Source organism: Oncorhynchus tshawytscha, linkage group LG03, assembly GCF_018296145.1.
Source record: "Oncorhynchus tshawytscha isolate Ot180627B linkage group LG03, Otsh_v2.0, whole genome shotgun sequence".
Taxonomy (NCBI): domain Eukaryota; kingdom Metazoa; phylum Chordata; class Actinopteri; order Salmoniformes; family Salmonidae; genus Oncorhynchus; species Oncorhynchus tshawytscha.
Window position 1 is genome coordinate 70105502 of NC_056431.1, and position 20478 is coordinate 70125979.

The following is a 20478-nucleotide window of genomic DNA, read 5'->3' on the forward strand; positions in this document are numbered from 1 at the left end:
CTCTCTGTCTGATCCTCTCTCCTCCTAACTCCTCTGCCATGCTCTCTGTCTGATCCTCTCTCCTCCTAACTCCTCTGCCATGCTGTCTGTCTGATCCTCTCCTAACTCCTCAGCCATACTGTCTGTCTGATCCTCTCTCTAACTCCTCAGCCATGCTCTCTGTCTGATCCTCTCCTAACTCCTCAGCCATGCTGTCTGTCTGATCCTCTCCTAACTCCTCAGCCATACTGTCTGTCTGATCCTCTCCTAACTCCTCAGCCATGCTCTCTGTCTGATCCTCTCTCCTCCTAACTCCTCAGCCATTCTGTCTGATCCTCTCTCCTCCTAACTCCTCAACCATGCTGTCTGTCTGATCCTCTCTGTCTCTGATCCTCTCTCCTCTGCCATGCTCTCTGTCTGATCCTCTCTCCTCCTAACTCCTCTGCCATGCTCTCTGTCTGATCCTCTCTCCTCCTAACTCCTCAGCCATGCTCTCTGTCTGATCCTCTCTCCTCCTAACTCCTCTGCCATGCTCTCTGTCTGATCCTCTCTCCTCCTAACTCCTCAGCCATGCTCTCTGTCTGATCCTCTCTCCTCCTAACTCCTCAGCCATACTGCTCTGTCTGATCCTCTCTCCTCCTAACTCCTCAGCCATACTGTCTGTCTGATCCTCTCTCCTCCTAACTCCTCAGCCATGCTGTCTGTCTGATCCTCTCTCTTGTTTTCTGGTTGATTGGTATGTCTGTATGAGTAGGAGGTTCTGTGCTTAGAGGCTTTTGGTTGTGACTGATACCGGTACTACAGTGTCATGTGAAACTATGGCACAATGGTAACCTCAAAGGTGAATTACTGGGACACAATGGTAACCTATGAAAGGTGAATTACTGGGTCACAATGGTAACCTCTGAATTTCACTCTTTGGAAATGAACTGCAGTAGGTATTTAGGCCTCTACTCTGCCATTGACCTTATGGGCATAGAATGCACTTTAATCCTGAGAGGGATGAGGAGCTGCTGTTTTTTGGCTAGGCCAACTAAACGCTTTCCATTTAGATGACTCAGTCAGGACTGTATGTTAGTGATATCAATCCCTCCAGGATTGCATTATCATTTTTTGTTGGCAAAATCAACAATTCCCTTCGTATTAGGCTATGCGAGGGCCTGCAAACTTGACTAGTCACGGCACTATTTCCTCAAAACAGTAAAATCGTCTCAATTTTTGTGCTTTTTCGTGACAAATTGGATCTTTGCATATTGCAATGCAGAAAATGTCAATTGGCACTGCAAAATGAAGTGTCCCCTTCTCTGCAAATATCACAACAAAATCCCAGCTAAATCCTAGAGGGACTGTGACGTGTCCTTTTTTTGTTGAAACTTGACTGAGCAATGTGTTGTTCAGACAGTATCTTTTTTTAAATTTTAAAATTTAAAATGTAATTTTGTACCAGTGCCGTTTGAGAAATAGACTAAATGTTCCTGCCACTAATGTTTGTCTCCCTCTCTCAAGAATGCTGCCTTTTTATATGGCCTTGGTCTGGTCTACTTCCATTACAACACATTTCACTGGTAAGTACGCATGGACAGTATTTTCCTTTGGACTGTAGTGTGTTTTTATTAGCTTGGCCTCGTGGATCTGTGTAGTGATACACAGGCTATATAGTACATTACGTTTGTGTAGCTATTGTATGTTCCTTACTGTGTGTATGTTTTCATTGAAACCTTACCTGACTGGTGGGATTGACTGTTGAATAGTCAATTATGCTTCTTTCATTCTATAAACTCATAGTTTAAAGTCCAATAACATTTTATTGGTCACATACACATGGTTAGCAGATGTTTAGCAAAATGCTTGTGCTTCTAGTTCTGACAGTGCAGTAATATCTAACAAGTAATATAACAATTCCCCAACAACGACCTAATACACACAAATCTAAATGGGTGAATGAGAATATGTACATGTAAGTAAATGGATGAGCAATGGCTGAGCCGCATAGACAAGGTGCAGTAGATGGTATAAAACAGTATATGCACATGATATGAGTAATGTAAGATATGTAAACATTATTAAAGTGGCATTATATAAATTGGCATTGTTTAAAGTGACTAGTGATCCATTTATTAAGTGTCCAGTGATTGGGTCTCAATGTAGGCAACAGCCTCTCTGTGTTAGTGATGGCTGTTTAGCAGTCTGATGGCCTTAGACAGAAGCTGTTTTTCATTATCTCTGTAAATTCTGTTTATCAGTGCTGCCATTGCTTTGTATGACACTTGTTTTTCTAAGAATGTTGCTATTTACTGCCTCTGTCAATTGTAGGTCAGACATAGCCCAGAATACTACTTACAGCAAATATGGAAGAATTGATATGCAGCAAGACTAGAGCCTGTTTGAGTTTTGGGCGGGGGGTGGAATGAGGAAGTTAGGCAGCTGACAGTTCAGGGAAAGGAAATCCTTTTACGTTCATACACTCAAGAGCTTAAGTTACGATCATGAAAAGGTTAAAGCGTGGGGAGAGGGCGTAGTGTGATGGGGGTGCGACCAGTGAAGAGGCGATTCCGGGATGCTGGCCTTCTAGGCAGAGTTCCTCTGTCCAGTGTCTGTTATTTTGGCCATCTTAATATTTTCTTTTTATTGGCCAGTCTGAGATATAGCTTTTCTTTGCAACTCTGCCTAAGAGGCCAGCATCCTGGAGTCGCCTCTTCACTGTTGGCGTCGAGACTGGTGTTTTGCGGGTACTATTTAATGAAGCCACTAGTTGAAGACTTGTGAGAGGCATCTGTTTCTCAAACTAGACACTCTAATGTACTTGTCCTCTTGCTCAGTTGTACACCGGGGCCTCTTCTCTTTCTATTCTGGTTAGGGCCAGTTTGTGCTATTCTGTGAAGTTAGTAGTACACAGCATTGTACAAGATCTTCAGTTTCTTGGCAATTTCTCACATGAAATAGCCTTCATCTCCCAGAACAAGAATAGACCGACAAGTTTCAGAAGAAAGTTCTTTGTTTCTGGAGATTTTGAGCCTGTAATCAAACTCACAAATGCTGATGCTCCAGATACTCAATTAGTTGAAAGAAGGCCAGTTTTATTGCTTCTTTAATCAGCACGACAGTTTTCAGCTGTGCTAACATAATTGAAAAAAGGTTTTCTAATGATCAATTACCCTTTTAAAATTATAAACTTGGATTAGCTAACACAACGTGCCATTGGAACACAAGTGATGGATGCTGATAATGGGCCTTTCTACTAGAGGTCGACCGATTTATCGGAATGGCCTATTAATTAGGGCCGATTTCAAGTTTTCATAACAATTGAAAATCGCTATTTTTGGACACAGATTTTTATTTTTTAAAATTATTTTTTACACCTTTATTTAACTAGGCAAGTCAGTTAAGAACACATTCTTATTTTCAATGACGGCCTGTGTGAAGACTTTCTTCCTAACAAAGACAGCCAACTTCGCCAAACGGGGGATGATTTAACAAAAGCGCATTTGCGAAATAGCACAATCGTTGCACGACTGTACCTAACCATAAACATCAATACCTTTCTTAAAATCAATGCACGGGAGTATATATTTTTATACATGCATATTTAGCTAAAACAAATCCAGGTCAGCAGGCAATATTAACCTGGTGAAATTGTGTCACTTCTCTTGCGTTCATTGCACGCAGAGTCAGGGTATATGCAACAGTTTGGGCCGCCTGGCTCGTTGCGAACTAATTTGCCAGAATTTTACGTATTTATGACATAATATTGAAGGTTGTACAATGTAACAGAAATATTTTGACTTATGAATGCCACAAATTAGATGAAATACGGAGTGGTTCGGTATTTCACTGAAAGAATAAATGTTTTGTTTTCTAAATTATAGTTCGCGGATTCGACCATATTAATGACCAAAGGCTCATATTTCTGTGTTATTATGTTATAATTAAATCTATGATTTGATATTTGATAGAGCTGCCTGACTGAGTGATGTGTACGAGTCTGCTGCTGCCTACCATTCATTCAAACAGCACTTTAGTGCGTTTTGCCGACAGCTCTTCGCTGTGCTTCAAGCATTGAGCTGTTTATGACTTCAAGCCTGTCAACTCCCGAGATTAGGCTGGTGTAACCAATGTGAAATGGCTAGCTAGTTAGCGGGGTGCGCCCTAATAGTGTTTCAATCGGTGACGTCACTCGCTCTGAGACTTGGAGTAGTTGTTCACCTTGCTCTGCAAGGGCCGTGGCTTTTGTGGAGCGATGGGTAAAGTTGTCGATGTGTTTCTGGTTCGAGCCCGTCGAGGAGAGGGACGGAAGATATACTTTTACCCCAGGTGGTGAGGGTAGGCAACAACATCTCCACCCCGCTGAACACTGGGGCCCCACAAGGGTGCGTTCTGAGCCCTCTCCTGTACTCCCTGTTCACCCACGACTGCGTGGCCACGCACGCCTCCAACTCAATCATCAAGTTTGCGGACGACACAACAGTGGTAGGCTTGATTACCAACAACGACGAGACCGCCTACAGGGAGGAGGTGAGGGCCCTCGGAGTGTGGTGTCAGGAAAATAACCTCACACTCAACGTCAACAAAACTAAGGAGATGATTGTGGACTTCAGGAAACAGCAGAGGGAACACCCCCCTATCCACATCGATGGAACAGTAGTGGAGAGGGTAGTAAGTTTTAAGTTCCTCGGCGTACATATCACAGACAAACTGAATTGGTCCACCCACACGGACAGCATCGTGAAGAAGGCGCAGCAGCGCCTCTTCAACCTCAGGAGGCTGAAGAAATTCGGCTTGTCACCAAAAGCACTCACAAACTTCTACAGATGCACAATCGAGAGCATCCTGTCGGGCTGTATCACCGCCTGGTACGGCAACTGCTCCGCCCACAACCGTAAGGCTCTCCAGAGGGTAGTGAGGTCTGCACAACGCATCACCGGGGGCAAACTACCTGCCCTCCAGGACACCTACACCACCCGATGTCACAGGAAGGCCATAAAGATCATCAAGGACAACAACCACCCGAGCCACTGCCTGTTCACCCCGCTATCATCCAGAAGGTGAGGTCAGTACAGGTGCATCAAAGCTGGGACCGAGAGACTGAAAAACAGCTTCTATCTCAAGGCCATCAGACTGTTAAACAGCCACCACTAACATTGAGTGGCTGCTGCCAACACACTGACTCAACTCCAGCCACTTTAATAATGGGAATTGATGGGAAATGATGTAAAATATATCACTAGCCCCTTTAAACAATGCTACGTAATATAATGTTTACATACCCTACATTATTCATCTCATATGTATATACTGTACTCTATCATCTACTGCATCCTTATGTAATACATGTATCACTAGCCACTTTAACTATGCCACTTTGTTTACATACTCAACTCATATGTATATACTGCACTCAATACCATCTACTGTATCTTGCCTATGCTGCTCTGTACCATCACTCATTCATATATCTTTATGTACATATTCTTTATCCCCCTACACTTGTGTCTATAAGGTAGTAGTTTTGGAATTATTAGCTAGATTACTTGTTGGTTATTACTGCATTGTCGGAACTAGAAGCACAAGCATTTCGCTACACTCGCACTAACATCTGCTAACCATGTGTATGTGACAAATAAAATTTGATTTGATTTACATTGGCAATACTAAAGTGCCTATAAGAACATCCAATAGTCAAATGTATATGAAATACAAATGGTATAGAGAGAAATAATCCTAAATAATAACTACAACCTAAAATGTCTTACCTGGGAATATTGAAGACTCATGTTAAAAGGGACCACCAGATTTCATATGTTCTCATGTTCTGAGCAAGGACCTGAAACGTTAGCATTTTTACATGGCACATATTGCACTTTTACTTTCTTCTCCAACACTTGTTCAATTTGGTTTAAATAATGCAAAAAAACAAGTTTCATTATTCAGAATTTAGCCAGAAGCTTGGCAGAAGCTGGCTAACTAACGTTAGTATTCAGCTAACCACAGTTGGCGGTCATCAGCTATCCTTTAGCTCGAAAAGCTATCGCCAGTTTTGTACAACGCGACTCAGACCAGAGCATACCGGACCTATTTTCTATCCATATCCCCGGATTTCTACTGCAAGCTCTGTACATTTACACCTGGATGTTGCAGCTAGCTAGCTGGTATCCGAGTGACTATTGGCTGACGTCGGTCCCGGAGCAAACATCAATTATTCTGGAGCTAGCCAGCTGAAGAGTTCCATCAGCCACTCCTGGGCTACAATCACCTATCCGGACCCGTTTTAATGCCGATACGGAGCCCCACCGGTCCTTCACGACTGGACTACCGACGTTATCTGCAGCTGCGGTCATCCCCCTCATCAAAGGGGGTGACACTCTTGACCCAAACTGCTACAGACCTATATATATCCTACCCTGCCTTTCTAAGGTATTCGAAAGCCAAGTCAACAAACAGATTACCGACCATTTCGAATCCCACTGCACCTTCTCCAATGCAATCTGGTTTCAGAGCTGGTCATGGGTGCACCTCAGCCACGCTCAAGGTCCTAAATGATATCTTAACCGCCATCGATAAGATACAATACTGCGCAGCCGTATTCATTGACCTGGCCAAGGCTTTCGACTCTGTCAATCACCACATCCTCATCGGCAGACTCGATAGCCTTGGTTTCTCAAATGATTGCCTCGCCTGGTTCACCAACTACTTCTCTGATAGAGTTCAGTGTGTCCAATCGGAGGGCCTGTTGTCCGGGCCGCTGGCATTCTCTATGGGGGTGCCACAGGGTTCAAATCTTGGGCCCACTCTCTTCTCTGTATACATCAATGATGTCGCTCTTGCTGAGTCTCTGATCCAACTCTACGCAGACGACACCATTCTGTATACTTCTGGCCCTTGTTTGGACACTGTGTTATCAACCCTCCAGACAAGCTTCAATGCCATACAACTCTCCTTCCGTGGCCTCCAACTGCTCTTAAATACAAGTAAAACTAAATGCATGCTTTTCAACCGATCGCTGCCTGCACCTGCCCGCCCGCCCAGCTTCACTACTCTGGACAGTTCTGACTTAGAATATGGGGACAACTACAAATACCTAGGTGTCTGGTTAGATTGTAAACTCTCCTTCCAGACTCACATGAAGCATCTCCAGTCCAAAGTTAAATCTAGAATTGGCTTCCTATTTCGCAACAAAGCATCCTTCACTCATGCTGCCAAACATACCCTCGTAAAACGGACCATCCTACCGATCCTCGACTTCGGCGATGTCATTTACAAAATAGCCTCATTTACCCTACTTAATAATTTGGATGCAGTCTATCACAGTGCCATCCTTTTTGTCACCAAAGCCCCATATACTACCCACCACTGCGACCTGTATGATCTCGTTGGCTGGCCCTCGCTTCATACTCGCCTCCAAACCCACTGGCTCCAGGTTATCTACAAGACCCTGCCAGGTAAAGTCCCCCCTTATCTCAGCTCACTGGTTACCATAGCAGCACCCACCTGTAGCACGCGCTCCAACAGGTATAACTCTCTGGTCACCCCCAAAACCAATTCCTCCTTTGTCCGCCTCTCCTTCCAGTTCTCTGCTGCCAATGACTGGAACGAACTACAAAAATCTCTGAAACTGGAACCACTTATCTCCCTCACTAGCTTTAAGCACCAGCTGTCAGAGCAGCTCACAGATTACTGCACCTGTACCTAGACCATCTATAATTTAGCCCAAACACCTACCTCTTCCCCTACTGTATTTATTTATTTAGCTCCTTTGCACCCCATTATTTCTATTTCTACTTTGCACATTCTTCCACTGCAATTCTACCATTCCAGAGTTTTACTTGCTATATTGTATTTACTTTGCCACCATGGCCTTTTTTGCCTTTACCTCCCATATCTCACCTCATTTGCTCACATTGTATATAGACTTATTTTTCTACTGTATTATTGACTGTATGTTTGTTTTACTCCATGTGTTACTCTCTGTGTTGTATGTGTTGAACTGCTTTGCTTTATCTTGGGCAGGTCGCAATTGTAAATGAGAACTTGTTCTCAACTAGCCTACCTGGTTAAATAAAGGTAAAATAAAATAAAACATTTGAGGCTAAATAGATTTTATTAATGTATTATATTAAGTTAAAATAAGTTTTCATTCAGTATTGTTGTAATTGTCATTATAACAAATACATTTTTTTTTTAAATCGGCCTATTAATCGGTATCGGGTTTTTGGTCCTCCAGTAATCGGTTTTGGTGTTGAAAAATCATAATCGGTCGACCTCTACTTTGTACGCCTATGTAGATATTCCATTGAAAACCAGCCGTTTCCAGCTCCAACAGTCATTTACAACATTTAACAATGTCTACACTGTATTTCTGATAAATTTGTTATTTTAATGGACAAAAAAATTAGCTTTTCTTTCAGGAACAAGGCTATTTCTAAGTGACCACAAACATTTGAACGGTAGTGTATATAAGATTTATGAGAAGGGGGAGATGAATAGAATATGACGTTCATCTAAACTAAAGGGGGAAATTATTGTCTAAACACCCAGCAATGATGGTGAATATGCACAGTGCTCACTCAACCGGGAATATGGCCGATGCTTTCCACTGGTGCCAATAAGATATAGGCCTACTGTTGTTCGATCAATTAAGTTGAGAATTTTGATAATTAAAAAGCAGATTTGTTTTTTAAAATTGTGTTCTCTTTACAGCAAGAGCCATTTGCTTTCCAAACGTATGTTTTCCCATGATTACATTTGGTATAAACTGTAATATGCCTGGCTGGGCCTCTACTTTTCGCTGACAGTTGCAACTCAACAATCGTCTATTTGGTATAACTCACGCACGTTTCCCAAATTACATGCGCTGCCTGCCTTCCAACTGTAGGCAATGCGGTTTAAATCAAGCTAATGATCCTCTGTGTTCAAATCATGCTTTTGTAGTCTATTTTGAATGATTGTATTTATTTATGTATAGACAGAAGTAGGCTATATAATTTCTTGGGGAAAGCTTCCCTTAACATTATGGACGTGGCGCCTATGATCCTATGTCAATCTACTATTCCCCCATAGTAGAAAAGGTGACCTATTCAATTGGTCAACTTGTCGAGAAAGAAATAACCCAAACAGACTCTAGGACAGTTGTGGGACGATAGATCCCAAATTCATACAACCAGTAGGTCTAGACTACATAAAAAAATTAAGTACTTAAAAAGCAATGAATCTGATCAGAACATTTAGCTTAAAATGTTGATAAACTATCATTTATTAAAATGATTAGCGCACAAGGCAGTAGGCTATGTACAAGTGTGCATTTGGCTACTGGACAATGAAAGCAAGTTGAAAACCAATAGAAATAGCCTACTGGACAATGAAAGCAAGTTGAAAACCAATAGAAATAGCCTACTGGACAATGAAAGCAAGTTGAAAACCAATAGAAATAGCCTACTGGACAATGAAAGCAAGTTGAAAACCAATAGAAATAGCCTACTGGACAATGAAAGCAAGTTGAAAACCAATAGAAATAGCCTACTGGTTTCAAAGGCTTTTGGAAGTCTTTATAAAACTATTGCCTCCCACGGATATGGTTGCGTTTTGCCTAGGCTACTTTGAAACGAGGTTAAACATGCCTCATATGTAGTGAATCGTTCAAGTAAAAAAAAAAAAAAATGAAATAGCTATATGTTTTAAAAATGCCTCCAGCTCGTTGCCTAAGCATTTGAATGGCGAATGAGAAGCACACTTTGTAATCATGGCCCCAAAAACTTTTTTTAACACACGATTGCATTTAGAAATGTTGCGCTATGATTGGGCTTATAAAAGCGTTGTCTGACGGTTTTTGCGTTCTGTCTGTCTGTATGCTGTGTGCATGTGATCAATAAGATGCATAACGAATACACACCAATTTAGTTCCTTTTAAATTATGCAAATTAACTCCATAGACAGATTTACATCAACTGGTATTTCCATCGATGAATAGGCTAAAAAGCATTATTTTGCAATGGGATGTTATTTTTCTCCTGGACAATTTGATTTGTCTGCTCACACTGCTTCTGCAGTGGTGTGCTCTGTGTGTGGAATCCAGTGTTCAGTCTTCGTTATCTGTCTCAGCCAGGTAACCAGTTACCAGACCCTGCTGTGTTGTTAACAGTACTGTGTCTCGGTCTCTTCACATGCTTACCTCACTGTTTTCTACCATTTTCCAAGCCTGTAAAGTGTATGGGACGAGCGACTACCACAGATGCCACTATAACCGAATAAGCCTAAGTAAATCATTTTTAATCACAAAATAAAAAGTACCCCAGATGCTTTTTACCAAAATACTCTCTCTCCCCATATACCTATTATAGGGAATATATTACTATACTTTAGAGTTGAAGTTGGGACCTTATTGTGTAAGTACTTTGCTGTGTAGTGGTGTTAGGCATCTGTGGCATTGCCTGATATTGACTACTGTAGGTGCCCTTTCTCCCTGTCTAGGTCAGTGCAGACCTCCTCCTCAGAGGCCCAGGCAGGACAGAGAAGGTAGGCACGCTATGTTGGTTTCCATATGGAGAAATTCTGCTAGAATGTGTCTTTGACGCAACTTGATGCCATCTTGAATCTACATGTTGTCTAGGCAGTCATTATGCATCTACATTTGAGTAATTCCATAGAGAATAACGCAGCTAGGAAGGTCATATTGCCCTGACTAGGAGCCATCTTGAATCTACATTTTGTAAAGCCAAGTCGGACCATCACGGTAGAGAACTCCAGTGTCGCCCTCCCAGAGTGCAAAGAAACTTGGCGTGTCCCTGGAGAAACACCCTGTCGTTCTCTGCATACATCAAAGCAGTGACCCGCTCCTGCAGTTTTATGCTCTACAACATCTGTAGAGTATGACCCTACCTCACACAGGAAGTAGCACAGGTCCTAATCCAGACACTTGTTCTCTCCTGTCTGGACTACTGCAACTCACTGTTGGCTGGGCTCACTGCTTGTGCCATCAAACCCATGCAACTTATCCAGAACACTGGAGCTCGCCTGGTCTTTAACCTTCCCAAGTTCCCCCATGTCACCCTGTTCCTCTGTACACTCCACTGGCTTCCAGTCGAAGGTCGCATCCACTACAAGACCATGGTACTTACCTACGGAAGAGGAAGAGGAACTGCCCCCCCCACCCCCCACACACACACACCTTCAGGCTATGCTCAAACCCTGCACCCCAATCCGAGCACTCTTCTGCCACCTCAGGTCTCTTGGTCCTCCCACCCCTACTATCAAATGTAATGTTACCAGATGTCTCCAACCAACCCTGGTCCGAGAGCTACAGGGCTTGAGCTGTGGTCTCCAACCAACCCCGGTCCTAGAGAGCTACAGGGCTAGAGCTGTGGTCTCCAACCAACCCTGGTCTGAGAGCTGGGCTGGTCTCCAACCAACCCTGGTCCTAGAGAGCTACAGAGCTAGAGCTATGGTCTTCAACTAACCCTGGTCTGAGAGAGTTACAGGGCTAGAGCTGTGGTCTCCAACCAACCCTGGTCCTAGAGAGCTACAGGGCTAGAGCTGTGGTCTCCAACCAACCCTGGTCCTAGAGAGCTACAGGGCTAGAGCTGTGGTCTCCAACCAACCATGGTCCTAGAGAGCTACAGGGCTAGAGCTGTGGTCTCCAACCAACCCTGGTCCTAGAGAGCTACAGGGCTAGAGCTGTGGTCTCCAACCAACCCTGGTCCTAGAGAGCTACAGGGCTAGAGCTGTGGTCTCCAACCAACCCTGGTCTGAGAGAGTTACAGGGCTAGAGCTGTGGTCTCCAACCAACCCTGGTCCTAGAGAGCTACAGAGCTAGAGCTATGGTCTTCAACTAACCCTGGTCCTAGAGAGCTACAGGGCTAGAGCTGTGGTCTCCAACCAACCCTGGTCCTAGAGAGCTAGCTCCAACCAGGGCTAGGGCTAGAGCTGTGGTCTCCAACCAACCCTGGTCCTAGAGAGCTACAGGGCTAGAGCTGTGGTCTCCAACCAACCCTGGTCCTAGAGAGCTACAGGGCTAGAGCTGTGGTCTCCAACCAACCCTGGTCCTAGAGAGCTACAGGGCTAGAGCTGTGGTCTCCAACCAACCCTGGTCCTAGTAGAACAGTAGTCTGGTCCTAGAGAGCTACAGGGCTGGACTAGTAGAGCGGTGGGACATATTCCCTACATTAGATAATACAACAGGATTTTGTCAGTAATAGCATAATTATAGTATTATTGGGGTTCAGTCAGAGAACACTTTGCATTGTTTAATGTTCTCCCTCTGTCTTCGCCGTCTGTCTGGCCTGGGGACTGTTTAATGTTCTCCCTCTGTCTCTACCAGTCTGTCTGGCCTGGGGACTGTTTAATGTTCTCCCTCTGTCTCCACCATTCTGGTTTTCTGTTAGCTTGTCTGCTGTGCACTCATTTTCACTGCCAATCTGTTCCAGCCTAGAGAAGCTAGTGTGCCTACCACTCTGGAAGGAAGGAATGAATAAGAGGGAGGGAGGGATGAAGGATTGGAACAGGGAAAGGAGGGGAGGGGGAGTGAGGCCAATGGGTTCAGAATGCTTATCCTGTGAGTTTGTGTGTAGTGAGATCAGTGTTTCTACTGTCGTCTCTCGTGCTGTGGCCCTGACATGCGATAGCCTTTGTTTTCACAACTGCACTGTGAGTGGATTTTTTTGGTTTGTGTAGGTTCTTGTAATTGTTTGTTTATGTGTTGAATACGGGTATTTGTATTATCAGAGGGGTGAAGGAGTAGAGTGGGTCAGGTTTACTTTGCAGCCTATATAGTTTGTTTATGTGGTTTACATCAGTGTTGTTATGGATGGGGGTTATGTTGCCACGGTAACAGCGCTGCTTGCTCTCTTGCATCTGTTCATTCTCTCTCATTCTCTGTGGCTCAATCCAGAGATGCTCTAGCAAGGCAGAGAGCTGCAGGACTCTTCCATGCCTCTGAATGTAAAATACAAATGTATTTTACCGTAGTAGGAGCATGTCAAGGTTTTTGTTCCTCGATTTTTATCCCAGAAAAAAAGCAGCCTCATTTAACATATCGTTATTTCTACACATTTTGCTTTTGTGATTTTTTTGTGGTTTATTGTGTGTTTTGTTCCATCCTATGTTTAACGCTCTCCTCCTGTTTCTCTCTGTATGCAGGGCGATACAAGCATTTCAGGATGGGCTCTATATTGACCCCAGTTTCTCCCGAGCCACAGAGATCCACATGAGACTGGGCCTCATGTTTAAAGGCAACACCAATTACAAATCCAGTCTGAAGGTATGTACTATTAAAGGGCTGATCCCAATTAGTCGACTGCATTTGACTTTTAGTCTATATCACTTCCCCATTACATGTATCATCAGTAGTACGTTTACCGTACTTCCTATCATTTCTAATCTACGTTTGTTCGATTATGGTAATTTATGTTAATGCATTCAATTTATTATTATTTTAATTATTCCAGTCTTACCGTTCACATTGTTTGAGTGGACACAGTGTTGTGGAGCGATTCTGTCAATGTTGAGTAAGGACGCGTACCTGATTATGTGTAGAAGTATATAGACTACCTGGGCTGCGAGCAAATGTATATGGGGATGTGATGGTGTTTCTGATTTGCTTCACCTACCACCACTAATGACCTGGGGAGCTTCTCAGAGTAATGTTTTCTTCACCTCAAACATCAAGCAAACAAATTCTGTTTTTACATCCATTGAGAATGACAATCAATTCCTCAATGTATTTGAAAAATCTTTCCAGCGCTCTCCCTTTTAAAAACCTCTCGTCGTGAAAGAGAAAAATGTCATGTTCTGATCCAGTGGAAACATCATAGAACAGGCCGACCTGATTACTTCTTATCAGAGCTTGACTTGGACTGAAATAGGTTCCGGTACTCATTTTGGGTAGTGATGCACCGATATGCCCCTTTTGGCCGATACCGATATCCGATATTTTCCTTGCCAAAAAAAAGATGCCGATATTTAACATTTTAGCAGCCTTTGAAGCATTCTAGTACAATTAAATAGTTAACACACATACATGGACGCAGTGGTCTAAGGCCCTGCATCTCAGTGCTAGAGGCGTAACTATAGTCCATATGCGAGTCCCATAGGGTGGCGCACAATTGGCCCAGCGTCGTCTGGTTATGGCCGGAGTAGGCCATCATTGTAAACAAGAATTTATTCTTAACTGTCTTGCCTAGTTAAATAAAGGTCACACACACACACACACACACACACACACACCAAAAAGTAATTTTGTTGGCATTTACGTATATCCCCATAACCAGTAGAACATCATAAAAACCTATTTCTTTCACTTTACTTGCTGTGCTGTTTCATTGTTCATTTGTTCAGTTTCATTCTCAACCAGGATTTCTATGGGAACACTGTTTGTGTCTATCTGACGTGTCAAATAAGCTTGTTGACCAATCAGGATCTGAATATGACGGCACGTCACATAATAATTTAACGCATTCATACATTTCTTACGTAGTTCTTACACATTGATTACACTCTCACTCGTATTTCACGTCACAATGATTAATTGATACATATGCCTTGATGATGGTAAAGTTGTCTCGCGCACCTACAGTGCTGGTCATAACATTTTAAAAAAGCTAGCTCATTGATGCAAACAATGTTTTTCCCCAGAAACATAGCAAAACGGCAATCTAGGTGTCATCATCTAAAATAACCCTAATTTATAAGACAGTTCTTATTTGATTAATGGTGGTTGGACCCAACGATGTGAAGCTAGCCACAATAAGGATTAGTCACAATAGTGGAGTTTGCAGTTAGCCATCAAAATAAAAGTATGACATAATTCTACCTTTTTGTATTAATTTGTATCACTGTCGATGACATACTTTTATTTTGAAGGCAAACCACAAATTCCTCTTGTGCCTAATCCTTATTGTGAGCAAATCAAGTGCACTATAAATCTACCGCTGGCATAAAAGAAAGCTACAGCAAAGTTGATCTTGTGAGGTTTCAAAACGTTTAAAGCAATGACTAGAGAGAGACTGTCAAAGAATACAGCGAAGAGCTACTGTTTTTGAGTGAATTCAGGTTTTAAGTTCTTACACAGCACTTTCAACATTTTTTTTTTTATAAGACATGAAATGTTCTTCCTATTTCCACTCAGTGCTACATCACTCACTGCAGCAGTAATGAATGATCGGAGAAGTGTATCATGAGGCATGTGCTATTATTATTGTCTTGGGTCTTTTTTTAGAATATCAACTATCGAGAATGTCAACATATCTAGATCTCTGCCTCTCTCTTGAGTCATTTTGTCTTATTTCATCAAACCGTAAGCTTAAAGAATCAGACCAGCTCAATGCATATCGTTGATTCTATTAAAAACACACAGGGTGTGTCTATATATGTAAAAATACACTTTTAAAAATGTAAACCAATCGATTGGTTGAAAGAACAGACAACTTTTGGTCGACCAAGATTTTCTTTAGTCAGGGACAGCCTGCTGATGTATAAGCCTAGGTATGTATCAGTGCTCTCCTTTATGACAGTCAATGTCTCCTATTTCACAGAACGATCGTCCCTTCTGGAGTATGTGTAGAAAAGAATAGCCTGTTTGGTGGGTGTGTAGGCCTGTTTGTTGCCATTGACATTGACACTATAAGCTAGGGTGGATCTCTGTCTTTTCTCCTCTGTGAAAGTGATATGTCTGAATGTATACTTTGTTCTGCTTTGTTTTGTCCAGACCAGACACACGCACCTGAGGGCTTCTGAACCAGACAGGGTTAGAGCTGCCATGCACTGGATAGGGGTTGAATGGTGCTATTATTACCAGCAGAGCTTAGAGAGGAGGAGCATGTAGTAGACTGTCTGAGTCTAAAATGGAATGTGGGACGGTGGGTTTACATGGAATGTGGGACGGTGGGTTTACATGGAATGTGGGACGGTGGGTTTACATGGAATGTAGGACGGTGGGTTTACATGGAATGTAGGACGGTGGGTTTACATGGAATGTTGTGGGACGGTGGGTTTACATGGAATGTTGTGGGACGGTGGGTTTACATGGAATGTTGTGGGACGGTGGGTTTACGTTGTTGTGGGACATGGAATGTTGTGGGACGGTGGGTTTACGTGGAGTGTTGTGGGACGGTGGGTTTACGTGGATGTTGTGGGACGGTGGGTTTACGTGGAATGTTGTGGGACGGTGGGTTTACGTTGTTGTGGGACGGTGGGTTTAAATGTTGTGGGACGGTGGGTTTACGTGGAGTGTTGTGGGACGGTGGGTTTACGTGGAATGTTGTGGGACGGTGGGTTTACGTGGAGTGTTGTGGGACTAAGTGTAAACTCTGACAGTCTATTAGCTAGAAAGGTATCATGGTGGTGTAGAGAACATGTTGCTGTTGTAAAGCACATTTTCTGCAATTCTATAAATGTTCCCATTGAGCTAAGAGAAAATTAGGTGTTTTTAAGCACATTTTTGGAAATTCTACACATTTTGACATGGAGATGAGGGACCATTTTGCAGTTAAAGCTAATTTCCCCCAATTCTATGCATTTTGCCATGGCTATTGTTGTTCCTCTGTTCAAACATGGAACTAAATCAATGTGCATGTCTCCCTGACTGTTCAGATTTTATTTGATTGTTAGTTCTCAGAGATGGTATTATAAAAAATATATATATATGTAGTTCAGTGTACTTTTTATCTGGTTTTGGTTGTTTAAGTTGACACAAACTGTTTGTACATTCTGAAAATTACCAGTAAGTCGGCCCACCTAAGAATTATCTATACAGAAAAAACCCTGTAATTAACTTCATATTAAAGGGATAGTTTGAGATTTTGTCAATGAATCCCTTTATCTACTTCCCCAGAGTTGGATGAACAGGAACAGCTAGCATGATAACTTCCTTCATTCTGGACGCAGAGACATTTAAGTGGTATCCACGATGGTATTCTGTTCCAGCTAGCGATATTTATAAAATAATGGTTTTTACATGGACAAATCCCTACAAATATTTTTTCAATAGTGGACACAGTTTGAAAACCCCTGCGCTAGGCTTCGTCCAATGTAACTATGGATTTGCATGCAGTATATTGGATTAGGGGAATCGTCCTCAGGGATCTGTTCAATAGAGGTAGACCGATTTTTATGATTTTTTTTCAGCGCCGATAACGATTATTGGAGAACAAAAAAAAGCCGATACCGATTTAATCGGACAATTTTTTATTATTATTTTTATTTTTTGTACTAATGACAATTACAACAATACTGAATTAACACTTATTTTAACTTAATATAATACATCAATAAAATCAATTTAGTCTCAAATAAATAATGAAACATGTTCAATTTGGTTTAAATAATGGAAAAACAAAGTGTTGGAGAAGAAAGTAAAGGTGCAATATGTGCCATGTAAGAAAGCTGACGTTTCAGTTCCTTGCTCAGAACATGAGAACATATGAAAGCTGGTGGTTCCTTTTAGTGGAAGTGGTTTCCCTCCCTCCTGAAAGAGGGAGGGGGGAGAGGGAAAAAGGAGGGGTGGTGCATACGGCCTAGTGGAAGTGGTTTCCCTCCCTCCTGAAAGAGGGAGGGAGGGGGGAGAGGGAAAAAGGAGGGGTGGTGTATACGGCCTAGTGGAAGTGGTTTCCCTCCCTCCTGAAAGAGGGAGGGAGGGGGGAGAGGGAAAAAGGAGGGGTGGTGCATACGGCCTAGTGGAAGTGGTTTCCCTCCCTCCTGAAAGGGGAGGGGGAGAGGGTAAATGAGGGGTGGTGCATACGGCCTAGTGGAAGTGGTTTCCCTCCCTCCTGAAAGAGGGAGGGGGGAGAGGGAAAAAGGAGGGGTGGTGCATACGGCCTAGTGGAAGTGGTTTCCCTCCCTCCTGAAAGAGGGAGGGAGGGGGGAGAGGGAAAAAGGAGGGGTGGTGCATACGGCCTAGTGGAAGTGGTTTCCCTCCCTCCTGAAAGGGGGAGGGGGGAGAGGGTAAAGGAGGGGTGGTGCATATGGCCTAGTGGAAGTGGTTTCCCTCCCTCCTGAAAGAGGGAGGGGGGAGAGGGTAAAGGAGGGGTGGTGCATACGGCCTAGTGGAAGTGGTTTCCCTCCCTCCTGAAACAGGGAGGGGGGAGAGGGAAAAAGGAGGGGTGGTGCATACGGCCTAGTGGAAGTGGTTTCCCTCCCTCCTGAAAGAGGCATGTTGGCTGGCTAGAGAAAAGGCATAGAGACGGTTTGTATTTTAATGTAAAAGGAATCGATGAGCCAACCTATGGAAATATCCAGCCATTTTGCATAAATTGATGTGCTTTTGACACCACATGCTACTGTATCTACAACAAACACACCCACTCAGTCACTCTCTCAGCAGGTGCTAATGTAGGCAGTGAGGGAGACCGAGGGAGAGGGTTAGGGATCACTAGAGGAATTGATTGGTACATATTAGTCAGCTGATGAGGATCCTTCTTCCTGGGGAGTGAGGGAGAGGGAGATCCTCTACTGCAGCCATCTGCTGAATAGTAATCATTGACACTAAGAGGGGGAGTTCCTCTACTGCAGCAGTCTGGAGAGCTGTGGAGAGGGAGGGAGAGAAGGGGCAAGGAGGAGCTGTAGAGGGAGAGAAGGGGCAAGGAGGAGCTGTAGAGCGAGAGAAGGGGCAAGGAGGAGCTCTAGAAGGAGAGAAGGGGCTGTAGAGAGCTGCTGGAAGATATTATGATGTTTCAGGGAGGTCCTGCATCGTACAGAAGGTTTGGCATGCATGGTAGAGTATTGTTTGTGTTTTGGTCTAGTGATACATTTTCCATGTTGAGTGTGTGCGACTTTGAAGATGTGTTTGTTTGCTCCGGGTATATCTCCTCAGGAGGGAGGGAGGGAGGTGTGGGGGAGGGAGGTTGGCTGAGGGAGGTGTGGGGGAGGGAGGTGTGGGAGAGGGAGGTTGGCTGAGGGAGGTTGGCTGAGGGAGGTGTGGGGGAGGGAGGTTGGCTGAGGGAGGTGTGGGGGAGAGAGGTTGGCTGAGGGAGGAGTGGGGGAGGGAGGAGTGGGGGAGGTTGGGGGAGGGAGGTTGGCTGAGGGAGGAGTGGGGGAGGGAGGTTGACTGAGGGAGGTGTGGGAGAGGTTGGCTGAGGGAGGTGTGGGGGGAGGTTGGCTGAGGGAGGTGTGGGGGAGGGAGGTTGGCTGAGGGAGGTTGACTGAGGGAGGTGTGGGGGGAGGGAGGGAGGTTGGCTGAGGGAGGAGTGGGGGAGGGAGGTTGGCTGAGGGAGGTGTGGGGGAGGGAGGTGTGGGGGAGGGAGGTTGACTGAGGGAGGTGTGGGGGGAGGTAGGCTGAGGGAGGTGTGGGGGAGGGAGGTTGACTGAGGGAGGTGTGGGGGAGGGAGGTTGGCTGAGGGAGGTGTGGGGGAGGGAGGTTGGCTGAGGGAGGTGTGGGGAGGGAGTTTGGCTGAGGGAGGTGTGGGGGAGGGGGTTTGGCTGAAGGAGGTGTGGGGAGGGAGGTGTGGGGGAGGGAGGTTGGCTGAGGGAGGAGTGGGGGAGGGAGGTTGGCTGAGGGAGGTTGGCTGAGGGAGCTGTGGGGGAGGGAGGTTGACTGAGGGAGGTGTGGGGAGGGAGGTGTGGAGGAGGTTGGCTGGGGAGGTGTGGCTGAGGGAGGTGTGGGGGGAGGTTGGCTGAGGGAGGTTGGCTGAGGGAGGTGTGGGGAGGGAGGTTGACTGAGGGAGGTGTGGGGAGGTTGGCTGAGGGAGGTGTGGGGGGAGGTTGGCTGAGGGAGGTGTGGGGGAGGGAGGTTGGCTGAGGGAGCCTGATTTTTATCTGCCTGACATTGACAAGTGACTGTGTGTGTGACACCGTTAAGTGTGTTTATTCTAGACAGGCGCCTCTGTCTGTTGTTATTTTTGATGAGGTGTTATGCCTTATCTCTTTGATTTGGGTTACATTCCTTTGCTTCCTGTTTCCAGTGTTTCATTACCAGTACAGTGTGTTCATATGTTACAGTATGTATTTTATTATAAACTGGGTGGTTTGAGCCCTGAATGCGGATTGGCTGACAGCCATGGTATATCAGACCGTATACCACGGGTATGACAAACATACATTTTTACTGCTCTAATTATGTTGGTAGCCAGTTTATAATAGCAATAAGGCACCTCTGGAGTTTGTGTCGCGCCTAACAGCCCTTAGCTGTGATATATTGGCCATATACCACACCCCCTCGTGCCTTACTGCTTAATTATACTATGTTCTGTTGGTGTGTCACAGGCTGGTGATGGCAATAAGATGTTGTCTAACACAGAGTAATAAAGGCGTGCTGCAGAACCTGTGATATGTTTTTTTTCGTTCTTGGAGCTTAAGCATTATTGTTATGATGTATTCGTGTAGGGGTCAGAGTATCTGAGCTGAGCGGTCGGAAATCAAAGCTCCGAGCTCATGGAGTGGTGCTTGCGCACAACCTTTCCAACCGCTCTGCTAAAACCCCTCTGCTAAAACCCGCTCTGCTAAAAACCCGCTCTGCTAAAAACCCGCTCTGCTAAAAACCCGCTCTGCTAAAAACCCGCTCTGCTAAAACCCCGCTCTGCT

The 20478-nt window shown here is 44.4% G+C and overlaps 1 protein-coding gene across 1 annotated transcript in view; it reads left to right on the plus strand.

Moving 5' to 3' along the window:
- The window catches only part of LOC112224689 (lysine-specific demethylase 6A), a 94078-nt gene that overhangs the window by 10196 nt on the left and 63404 nt on the right, over positions 1 to 20478 (plus strand). The window contains 3 exon segments of the mRNA XM_042319944.1: positions 1486 to 1544; positions 10441 to 10485; positions 13105 to 13225. Coding sequence (XP_042175878.1) covers positions 1486 to 1544; positions 10441 to 10485; positions 13105 to 13225 — 225 coding nt within the window.